The 12,305-nt window shown below is 42.4% G+C and overlaps 2 protein-coding genes across 2 annotated transcripts in view; one reads left to right on the top strand and one right to left on the bottom strand.

The window, feature by feature from the left end:
* The first annotated feature begins 945 nt into the window (after positions 1-945).
* On the top strand, positions 946-6,920 carry LOC139434267 (zinc finger MYM-type protein 1-like). The gene is made up of 2 exons (XM_071204119.1): positions 946-5,759; positions 5,935-6,920. The coding sequence occupies exon 1, from the start codon at positions 1,587-1,589 to the stop codon at positions 3,081-3,083; it is 1,497 nt and encodes a 498-aa protein (XP_071060220.1). The 5' UTR covers positions 946-1,586; the 3' UTR covers positions 3,084-5,759; positions 5,935-6,920.
* A 3,056-nt stretch (positions 6,921-9,976) lies between these two features.
* The window catches only part of triobpb (TRIO and F-actin binding protein b), a 22,997-nt gene continuing 20,668 nt past the window's right edge, over positions 9,977-12,305 (bottom strand). The window contains exon 13 of the mRNA XM_034089404.2: positions 9,977-10,840. The gene's annotated coding sequence lies outside the window, so the exon portion shown is untranslated. The remainder of the gene's footprint in view (positions 10,841-12,305) is intronic.

Genomic DNA, 12,305 nt, shown 5'->3' with positions numbered 1-12,305 from the left:
AGCATCAAGCGCTCCTGTCCCCTCCGCCTCAGCAGAGCCCAGTGATACAGCATCAAGCGCTCCTGTCCCCTCCACCTCAGCAGAGCCCAGTGATACAGCATCAAGCGCTCCTGTCCCCTCCACCTCAGCAGAGCCCAGTGATACAGCATCAAGCGCTCCTGTCCCCTCCACCTCAGCAGAGCCAAGTTATACAGCATCAAGCGCTCCTGTCCCCTCCACCTCAGCAGAGCCCAGTGATACAGCATCAAGCGCTCCTGTCCCCTCCGCCTCAGCAGAGCCCAGTGATACAGCATCAAGCGCTCCTGTCCCCTCCACCTCAGCAGAGCCCAGTGATACAGCATCAAGCGCTCCTGTCCCCTCCACCTCAGCAGAGCCCAGTGATACAGCATCAAGCGCTCCTGTCCCCTCCACCTCAGCAGAGCCAAGTTAAACAGCATCAAGCGCTCCTGTCCCCTCCGCCTCAGCAGAGCCCAGTGATACAGCATCAAGCGCTCCTGTCCCCTCCACCTCAGCAGAGCCCAGTGATACAGCATCAAGCGCTCCTGTCCCCTCCACCTCAGCAGAGCCCAGTGATACAGCATCAAGCGCTCCTGTCCCCTCCACCTCAGCAGAGCCCAGTGATACAGCATCAAGCGCTCCTGTCCCCTCCACCTCAGCAGAGCCAAGTGATACAGCATCAAGCGCTCCTGTCCCCTCCACCTCAGCAGAGCCCAGTGATACAGCATCAAGCGCTCCTGTCCCCTCCACCTCAGCAGAGCCCAGTGATACAGCATCAAGCGCTCCTGTCCCCTCCACCTCAGCAGAGCCCAGTGATACAGCATCAAGCGCTCCTGTCCCCTCCACCTCAGCAGAGCCCAGTGATACAGCATCAAGCGCTCCTGTCCCCTCCACCTCAGCAGAGCCCAGTGATACAGCATCAAGCGCTCCTGTCCCCTCCACCTCAGCAGAGCCCAGTGATACAGCATCAAGCGCTCCTGTCCCCTCCACCTCAGCAGAGCCCAGTGATACAGCATCAGGGATAAAGGCTTCACCAATAGACCCTGCCGACTGGCCATCTGTTCTTACTGATAATGACAGGACAGAGTTTGTTCAGTGGACCATATCAAATGAAACCTAGTTTTACCTTTCCCAAACAAAAAGACGGGAGAAGGTGTCAGCAGGACTATTTTAACAGTCTTAATCAACGGAGAAAAAATCAAAAGAAGCTGGTTGATGTATTCAAAAAAGAATGATAGCTTGCACTGCTTCTGCTGCAAAATGTTTTCACAGAGAAATTACAAACTCAATAGGGAAGGACTAAAGGACTGGAAAAATACAAGTCACTTGCTCAAGGTACATGAAGAAAGCAAGGAGCACAACACAAACATGGCAACATGGAAGGAGTTAGACGTCCGTCTTGCCAGGGGGCTAACAATAGATATGCAAGAGATGGCCCTTGCTCAGGCTGAGAGAAATAGGTGGCGCGACGTTCTCACCCGACTCGTGGCAATAATTCAGTCCTTAGCAGAGAGAACCTGGCTCTGAGGGGGTCCATAGACACATTAAACCAACCAGACAATGGCAACTTTTTAAAAGAAGTGGAGCTTATGGCTAAATTCGATCCAGTCAGGAAGCAGCATGTTGGTAGGGTGGAAAGTGGAGCTGGCAGTCACACACATTATATGGGCAAAAGAATTCAAAATGAACTGATTGACTCAATCAGCTCTAAAATACTGGACACAATTGTGGAAGAGATAAAAAGGTGTAAGTATTTCTCCATCATTTTGGATTACACTCCTGATCTGAGTCATAAAGAACAACTCTCTGTTATTGTGAGGATTGTATCGCTAGAAGACAAACCACAGGTTAAAGAACATTTCCTGGGCTTTCTTGTGGCAGAGCAGTCAACAGGGGAACGTTTGACATTGCTCATTCTCAAAAGGCTGGGGGAACTTAACATCCCCTTTGAGGACTGCAGAGGACAGTCGTATGACAACGGTGCCAACATGAAGGGTGAGAATAAAGGTGTTCAGGCTAGGTTGCTTCAGCAGAACCCAAGAGCTTTTTGTGTCCCTTGTGGTGCTCACACCTTAAATCTGGTGGTAGCTGAAGCTGCAAAGAGCTCACCAGATGCTATAGGCTACTTTGGCTATTTAACAAAGTTGTACAAACTCTTCTCTGCCTCCACGCATAGATGGGACATCCTGCTGAAACATGTCAAAACAACCCTGAAATCGTGGTCAGAGACCAGATGGGAAAGCAGGATAAAAAGCGTTGAGGCAGTAAAGTACCAGGCTGGGCAAATCAGAGAGGCTCTTCTGGAGGTGAGGGAAACAACTGCAGACCCTGTGGTGAGAGTTGAAGCCCAGTCTTTGGCTGAGGAGATTGGATCTTACCGTTTTATCATTTGCACAACCATATGGTATGACATCCTCTACAAGATCCAGCATGTGAGCAAACTGATGCAGTCACCCTCCATGCAGTTAGATGTGGCTGTCGACCTGCTGAAGAAAACAGGAGATTCCCTCACCTGCTACAGAAGGACTGGATTTTCTGATGCACAGACAACTGCAAAGGAGATGTGTGAGGAGATGAACGTGGAGTCTGTTCTCAAACAAAAGCGGTTGAGATCCACAAAACGGCAGTTTGGTTATGAGTCTCCAGATGAGCCTATTGATGATGCACTTAAAAACATGGAAATCACATTTTTTAATGTGGTGGTGGATACAGCCCTCTCTTCACTTGATGAGAGATTTCAGCACCTTGAAGAGGTAAATAACAAGTTTGGAGTGCTCATCAACTTTCCCACCACATCAAACGAAGAACTATCAAAGCACTGTCAAACCCTGAGCTCTGCTCTGACCCATGATGGACAACCAGACATTGATGGCAGGGAACTTGCTGCAGAAATGCAAAATGTTCCACATTTGCCATCAAAGAAGATGACAAACATGGAACTATTGACCTTCCTTCATGAGAAGAAGCTGACAGAAATGTACCCCAATTTGTGGGTTGCTCTGAGAATCTCTGCCACTCTTCCTGTTACAGTGGCTGCTGCTGAAAGAAGCTTCTCAAAGCTCAAACTGGTCAAAACTTACATCTAAAATCTCGCCTAGGGCGGCAAATTGGTCAGGGCCCTGGTCTGAGGGACCGGGGTGGTTGGTAGAGGATGAGGAGGTCAGTGAGGTAGGGGGGGGGTCTTTCCAGGACATGCCGGGGCCCTGCCTGCCTGTAGCTTTGCCGATATCTGTGTTGATAGGTAATAGATTAAGAGCGGGGAATCAGCTTAGAAACAGGAAGCGCTCAAACGTTTGTGTGAGTTTACCACATTTAGCAGTGATTCCATGTCAGCCTCAGCTTGCCACAAATCATCTGACTGATAGTGTGTCTAACAAACTTCAACTAGCTTTATTAAATGTCAGGTCTTTGGCAGGAAAAACATTTGTAATCAATGATTTTATCACTGAGCACAATCTCGATTATATGTTTTTAACGGAAACATGGATTGAACAAAAATATCCACTAAGAAAGTGGATCACATCACTCCTGCTCTGAAGTCTTCACACTGGCTTCCTGTGTGTCAAAGAATAGATTTCTAAATACTGCTGCTGGTTTATAAAGCACTGAATGGTTTAGGCCCAGAACACATTTCTGACCTCCTGCTAAACTATGAACCATCAGATCTCTCAGGTCTTCAGGGACGGGTCAGCTTTCTGTCCCCAGAGTCAGAACTAAACATGGAGAAGCAGCGTTCAGTTATTATGCTCCAAACATCTGGAACCAACTCCCAGAAACCTGCAGGTCCGCTGCAACTCTGACTACTTTTAAATCCAGGCTGAAGACTTTTCTTTTTGTCGCTGCTTTTAATTGAACTATTCACATCTTAAACTGCACTGTAACTTTTATTCATGTATTCTTCTTTCTTTTGCTTTACATACCAAGGTTTAATTGTACTGTGTCAAAGGGTTGTGGTATGAGCATCTGCCGGGCTGGTAGACTCGGTATGCTCTTCCTCCTGTGTCCTCGTCCTCTCCTGTCACCTATGACCCCTTTTATACACCCGGTGCAGCTAACCCCCGCCACCAAGTGTTCAAAAATAATATTGCAGTATAAATATAAATAAAGTAAAGTGAGACACCAACAACACCCATGAAATGGCTCCTACACACCGGCCCCTAATTGGTTTTAGTATGGAAACAAAAAACAATTAGGTAGGTAGGTAGGTAGGTAGGTAGGTAGGTAGGTAGGTAACCTAGTAACCTATGAACCCGTATTTGTAATTTGTATGCTACCAAAGGAGCTATTAAACCTAAGAACTTGAAGCCTGTGTCTTACTCCTATTACAGAACGTTTCAATATGTTCTGTATCTTTTGGTTTTGGATTTTTTTTTTGGGGGATTATCATAATTGCATAGCCGCTTTTCCAAGTACAATAATTTTTCTCTAATTTTGTCTTGCTGTTTCCAGATGGTAATGTCTGTATCATTACTAGAATTATTCGATCCAAGATAATTTTCTGAAACTTATTTCATGCACATATTTGAGCGTCCAATTTGCCCTAAATTAGATTATTAGTCTTATTTGGTCAAATGATATAATAAAATCATATAATATACCTTTTTTTGTCATTTCAGATGACTTCAAGACATCCTGTACTCCATTCATCATCATTGCTGTTATAGAACCTATAATTGCATGTGTTATATTTGCCCTCCTATACCTTACCGGTGTCATCTCTGGTAAATTGGAAAAACTATTTTATTAACAGGAGAACTTTTAATTGTCTGCTGCTGCAAAATCCCCCCCATATTGTTTTCTGTACATGTGGTTATTTGTTCCAAGTCGCATTACAGGGGCTTTGAGGACAATATAAAGTAATACAGTTCTCTTGCTTCAGCACTGTTAATACTGCCTGTTCTCGATCAGATGTGCAGATTTGCATGGATTTCAACGATTCCATTGAAATATTGACCATGTTTTAACTCCTTAAGATTCCCAGATTGCATCTGATTGACAATAAAAGCCTTTACACGGAATAAAAGTGTTGATACATTACATTACATTACATTGCATTTAGCTGACGCTTTTATCCAAAGCGACTTACAATAAGTGCATTCGACCAGGAAAACACAACCTTGAAGAAAACAGAATCATATAATAACATCAGGTTTCAAAGAGCCAATCGTTTCAAGTGCTACTCAACTGGCTTTAGAGAAGCCAGTCCTTTATTAGTATATAAGTGCTCTGTTAGCAGTTCTTTGTTAGTCATTCTATCGCTCGAAGTGGAGTCGAAAGAGATGAGTTTTCAGTCTGCGCCGGAAGGTGTGTAAGCTTTCTGCGGTCCTGATGTCAATGGGAGCTCATTCCACCATCTTGGAGCCAGGATAGCAAACCCACGTGTTTCTGCTGATGGGAACTTGGGTCCCCCTCGCAGCGAGGGTGCAGCGAGCCGTTTGGCTGATGCAGAGCGGAGTGCACGTGCTGGGGTGTACGGTTTAACCATGTCCTGGATGTAGGAAGGGCCAGATCCATTCGCAGCATGGTACGCAAGTACCAGTGTCTTGAAGTGGATTCTAGCAGTTACCGGAAGCCAGTGGAGGGAGCGGAGGAGCGGAGTGGTGTGGGAACATGTAGGAAGGTTGAAGACCAGACGAGCCGCTGCATTCTGGATGAGCTGCAGAGGTCGGATGGCACATGCAGGTAGACCAGCCAGGAAGGAGTTGCAGTAGTCTAGGCGTGAGATGATGAGAGCCTGGACCAGAACCTGCGTCGATTTCTGGGTCAGCTGGGGGCGCATCCTCCTGATATAGAGCTTTTAATGAGAACGAAACACAATTCAAATGGCAGTAACGGTAGATTAATACAGCATATCAGGAATCGTTTTCATATTGTATTTATTTTCAGTTGGAAACTGATGTCAGTATCGATAGGAATTTTTTTTGTGTTTTTACACAGTGGGGGACAACAAGTGCTTTCTACGTACACCAAGGTGCCACAAACAGAAGAAGATTAAACGGGAAAAAACAGACTGAAAATCCGTGACCTGGAGTTCAAACTTCTTGACCAAGAAAATATAACACAGTCTAAATGAAAAACTGGATGACTTGAGATCTAAGCAGAGTCCTGTGGTTTTTCATGGCCAGCCTACGATGACTCCAGAATGAGAGCAGAGCGGGGTTTCTTCGTTGGTTTTCTTCAGTATAGGAAGACATCAAAATAAGTGGTCAGTGATGGAGAAAGTACTTAAAGTAAAATGAGTCATACCACAGTGAAGAAAAGGAAAACACATGCATTGATGATTTCACTCTAGTCAAAGTATTTTTAAAATACCAAAAATGAAAGCACTTATGCATTTTTTTATATAATATTGGCCAAATTATATCACTAATATACTTACAACATTTTAATGAGGAAATAAAAATGTCTAAATTGTAGTAGAATAGAAGTATAATGTTCATCATAAATATACACTGTTTCCACAACCCATGTTAACTTGTCCCTTTAACCTATTCCGCACTTTATAACTTAGATGATGACCAAATATGTATATATGCTGACAGTTATTTTACTCTTATTTTTATTCATCTCCTATTTTCATAGTCTTTTATTATTATTATCATTATTTCCTTGATTTTATGTTATTTATTATTTCTTTTAGATTTTATTGATCTGTGTGAATCTTTGCTGTACTGTGTTTTTCACGCTTACCCTGTTGCTGCTTTGTACAACTGAATTTCCCCTAGGGGATTTTATCTTATTTTATGCTATACGTTCAGCTAAAGATAAAGAGCACCCCCTTGTGGAAGAATCATGATATTGCTTTTTTATTCTGCGTCTTCATTCATTCAGAGGTACATTCATTTTTAGATGTCCCTTCACCTCCACCTGTCTTTGAATGCAGGGAAAAAATGTCTCATATTTTTCAAATGTATGTACTTCATTCATTAAAATGCATATTTACCTCAGAGAGAGAGTGTGTGTGTGTGTGTGTGTGTGTGTGTGTGTGTGTGTGTGTGTGTGTGTGTGTGTGTGTGTGTGTGTGTGTGTGTGTGTGTGTGTGTGTGTGTGTGTGTGTGTGTGTGTGTGTGTGTGACTGCCAGACCAAGAAAAAAGTTATGGACAAATTATTTGTTTGCATTTTTTTATCAAATGACCAAACAATTTTTTTTTTTTTGACTGACAGTTTTGTTTTTATGAGCCTCTACCAACTGGTCTAGCTGGCCTTTTATGGTAAAAGTGCATTTTCAAGAAAGAAAATAATCAAACCCTTGTTAAAACTTTTGTGCATCAAGTTATTATCTAAATATGTTCAGTCAGTGCTCTGACAATAAAACATGTCAAAATTGATATGGTTACCTTACACAAGTTGACCAAAAAGAGTGATTTCTTCAGCAGTGATTTTCAGCATGGCAACTTTCTCAGTGGAAGCTAGCTGAAGGGCTTTCTGTTCAAACCACAGTGACATCTAGAGGTTGTTTTGTGCATAACATGTCAACGAAAGGGTAGAGCTGGCTGAATCAGATTGGGGCGGGGACCGAGGTCCGGAGTCTCCATCTGCACACCCAGCCATCCTCATCAACTACTGTAGCATCACCTTGGATACGAGTCCAAACAACTCACAGACTGCATCGGGCGCTGAAATTGGCGCCCTATGACCATCAGATCTGACGACGCTGATTGGCTGAAATTATGTTTCGGCTGCATAGTTTACAGATAGCAACAGTCAGCAATGTGTTGGCTGCTGCTGCACTGGCTGAGGGCTCCTTTCTTAGCGCCCAGACGAGAGAGGGCAATGATTTATGCGGCCGCCAGGCAGGAAATGTGACTTATCAGTAACTTGAGACATCGTAACACAATTTTAAACGACACTTTATTTTAGATTATACATTTTACTGATACCAACTAAACTATACTTACCTAAAAATAAATATTTCTTTAAAATATATTTTCCATTTTATTTTTAATGACAATCAAACATGTGGGAAGAGGGGGGGCAGTGCCCCTATGGGCCGACCGCCACTGCTATTTAACATATATATTTTAAGAAGTATATAACACAAGCAGAAGTTTATTATACTTAAGTCATTATACCTTTTTAATTTGCTGAGTGAGGGCCAATTCAAAATGGTCCGCAGGCCGCATTTGGTCCCCGGGGCATAGTTTGGACACCCCTGGGCTACAGGATTAGGAAAGAAAATAACTAATTGTGAATATTTGTGATATTATTGCAATTTCCATATGATTCACAAAATGTCAGATTGATCATTTTGTATTAATACAAAAATATACAAATAAAGATGCCACATATTTTACTCCACTAAAAATAGTCGATGCCAACGTTAACATGTAAAAGCCCTGCATTCATCTTTTAAATGAAGTAAAAGTACAAAAAGGAAGTTCGATAAGAAAATGTAAGAGTTCCCAAACTAAAAATGCTCATTATATAAAATAATTAATTTTGCATCACTGGATTATAATAAAAGATGCATTTATTAGTAAATTATTTTGAATGTAATGCTGTTGTACTGAGACGTTGAAGTTGTTCTGTAAAAATGTATTGACTGTTCCTGAATCTGTGGCAATAGTCACCTTGTATACAATAAAGAGCATATACCTTTAAAGGGGACCTATCATGCAAAATGCACTTTTTGATGTCTTTTATACATCAACATGTGTCCCCGGTGTGTCGGGGAACTCACGCAGCGTCAGAAAATAAAACCCTCTCTTTTCCTCCGTACCCAAATTTCTAAAGACTGGGCTACAACGGAGCTGATCCAGATTTGCGTCCGATATGACGTAATATCTGAAATGTGGACCCACGGCCCAATCAGAAACGTTGCTATCAGAAACAATGCCCGACTGTTTTGGACGTAATATGGTCGGTGTTTACATTAGCATGGCTAACACTCAGAGCTAACCTGTACTGGAGAGCATGTGTGTGAAGAAGCAGGAAGTAAAAAGGAACTCACCTTGTGGTATAACGGAGCCTACACACGGCGGTGTGCATTGCCGCTTGGCGGTGGGCGTGTCTTGAGCTTGGGGAGTCAACGCGAGCAGCCCGACCAACAACCAACCACATGAATGTCCCGCCCCGGACATACAAAGCAAAGCATTCATGCTACATCCATGCTGGCTAAATATACTGTCTCTGCTTGCTAGCTGTCCATTCAAACGAAGTACCCTGGATATAAACTCCCCAAACAGGCGAAGACCGACCAGTTTCCCCCACTGTCTTTGCCACCTCCCCCCATGCCTGGCTCCTCCGGTTTGTATCCCTGTATGTAAAGAGGGACTGGTCATAGAGTACCGGGTGATTCCTTACCGCCACGATCATTTTCTCCTCCTTTTGTTGACATATGGGAAATAACTGCGGTCTGGCTCTCCCAACATACACCCGGTTTGATTGGCTACTGCTTGTACTGTCAGATTTACATACGAGGGATTTGATTGGCTGACGCCTCCGTCGAGGCAGCAAAAGTAGAACATTGCTCTACTTTTGCAGCGAGCACCTCGAGAGAAGCTACGCTTTGCTCCCACAATGCAGTTCGGCTAATCGTGACGTCACCCCATTCAAAGTAAATGGGCAGAAGCGTTGAAGCGGCAACGCACGCCGCCGTGTGGAGGGGCGTAAACCGGCAAGAGAGAAAGCCTTTGAGCTCCAGACTGTTTCAGAGAGAATCCTTGATAATCCATGATATGGCGTTTCATCACGGCAGCATGTAGTTTAGACAGTAGCTGCCGGGTCCCGCAGGAGCTCAGACCCCTCCTTTTTTATTTTGTATCAACTTTTATTTTTTTTAAAGCTTTATACCCAGAATCAGCACTTTAGAAACAGGAAGTGAAATAGAGGGATATGAGGCATGGCTAGAATGGGTGATCTGTTTGGTATTTTGAGCAAAACACTTCTTAGACATGTTTTTTATATATCTGAGACCTATGATATTAACCTGAAAATAGCATGATAGGTGACCTTTAAATAAAAACAAAAGTGTTTCTGTTGAATTTATTTTATTGATTTAAAAAAAAAAAAACGGTATAATTTACAAAGACGATACGGGCTCTCCAGTACTTTAAATATGAAAATATTAGCAAAAAAGGCAGGTAGATAAGTCTATTTATCACAATTCATACTGTCAATAAAAAAGATTGGCTCATCGATGCAACACCTGTCATTGGTTTTGTTAGTGGCACAAAAAAAGAATGCCAACAATGATCAGGGGAAACTGGAAGCCTGCTGCTTCTCAGACTTTAAAATAAAAACATGTGGGACAACATTCATTCAACAGCTTTTACAAGCAAAGAAAGTCGTGCTTGAATTTGTATAAAAACATTGATCCACTTCCAATTCAGCCTGCCAGGAGTTAGGAACGTCTGCCGTCTTGTCCTGTATTAACCCCAAATTTCTTATTAACAAAAACATCTTTTCAGGTAAAAAAAAGAAATAATTAAAGCAATTGATGAAGTCCTTTTCACAGAGTAAACACGACGCAAAAAGCTGTACAACATAGTGAGTAGACAGTAGCTCGTATGTAACTGTGTTGCTGAAATTACAGACACTTCCTTATCTACAATACCTGATAAAAAAAGACAACAAATATTCCAGTTTTCAGACCAAATTCGCTCTCATACATGCTTGTACTCAAAGCAAGCAGAAGCAAATTAAGAAATAAAAAAGTGCAGTTTTATATATGTTATCGTGTGTGTGGCCCAGTGTAATAAAACCAGCTGTTAGCTCTATGCTGCTCATTGGCAGAAGGACTGAAAACTAAAGGCACTATCTTGGTCCCGACAACGCTGGAACTCCAACTATCTCCTCCTCTGCGTTTCTGTCTTTCATTCAGTCACCTGGAAGCAGACACACCTGCAAGACAATGAACAAACAGAAAGAATTCAATATAAAATACACATTTAAACAAGTATCTGCCTTTTAAAGTATTCTGCTTCAATACATATTTGTGACAAGTCTTTAAAGGGTTCCTATTATGTTCATTTCCAGGTTCATATTTGTATTTCGTGTCCCTACTGTGTGAGGGAACTTGGGGATTTTAGCCTTTGTAGACCATTAACAAGCACTAAAACCTATTTAACACACTACAGGAAAGGGAAACCCCAAAAAGGGGGCGGGACATCTCTAAGCTGGTTGACCAATCACAACAGAGCCAGCCAGCTAACCAATCAGAGCAGACTGGGCTCTGGTTTCAGACAGAGGGTGAAAAGAGGTGCTGCAGCACAGACAGTATGAGAACAATAAAGAGCTTTTTCAACATTAAAGCATGGAGACATGTAGAGACACTACATACTGATATACACCTGAACATCAGCAGGAGAGGACTCTTTAAAGTAGAGACACTACATACTGATATGAACCTGAACATCAGCAGGAGAGGACTCTTTAAAGTAGAGACACTACATACTGATATAAACCTGAACATCAGCAGGAGAGGACTCTTTAAAGTAGAGACACTACATACTGATATACACCTGAACATCAGCAGGAGAGGACTCTTTAAAGTAGAGACACTAAATACTGATATACACCTGAACATCAGCAGGAGAGGACTCTTTAAAGTAGAGACACTACATACTGATACACACCTGAACATCAGCAGGAGAGGACTCTTTAAAGTAGAGACACTACATACTGATATACACCTGAACATCAGCAGGAGAGGACTCTTTAAAGTAGAGACACTACATACTGATATACACCTGAACATCAGCAGGAGAGGACTCTTTAAAGTAGAGACACTACATACTGATATACACCTGAACATCAGCAGGAGAGGACTCTTTAAAGTAGAGACACTACATACTGATATACACCTGAACATCAGCAAGAGAGGACTCTTTAAAGTAGAGACACTACATACTGATATACACCTGAACATCAGCAGGAGAGGACTCTTTAAAGTAAAGACATACTGATATACACCTGAACATCAGCAGGAGAGGACTCTTTAAAGTAAAGACATACTGATATACACCTGAACATCAGCAGGAGAGGACTCTTTAAAGTAAAGACATACTGATATACACCTGAACATCAGCAGGAGAGGACTCTTTAAAGTAAAGACATACTGATATACACCTGAACATCAGCAGGAGAGGACTCTTTAAAGTAAAGACATACTGATGTACACCTGAATATCAGCGTGAGTTGTCCAATTACATCGAGAAATACCTCAAATCTTATTGCGAAAAAACTACAAACTGCCAAATAATTTCAAAACTTAAATAAGAAAACTTTCAAAAGTAAGGAAAATCAAAATCTCAAAAGAAGAAGTTTCAAGGGACCCAAGGCCGCTTTACATGGTAAACAAACAAAC

Source organism: Pseudochaenichthys georgianus, chromosome 8 (genome assembly GCF_902827115.2).
Source record: "Pseudochaenichthys georgianus chromosome 8, fPseGeo1.2, whole genome shotgun sequence".
NCBI classification, from domain to species: domain Eukaryota; kingdom Metazoa; phylum Chordata; class Actinopteri; order Perciformes; family Channichthyidae; genus Pseudochaenichthys; species Pseudochaenichthys georgianus.
The sequence above is the reverse complement of the archived record's forward strand: the minus strand, read 5'-3'. Positions and strand labels throughout refer to the sequence as shown.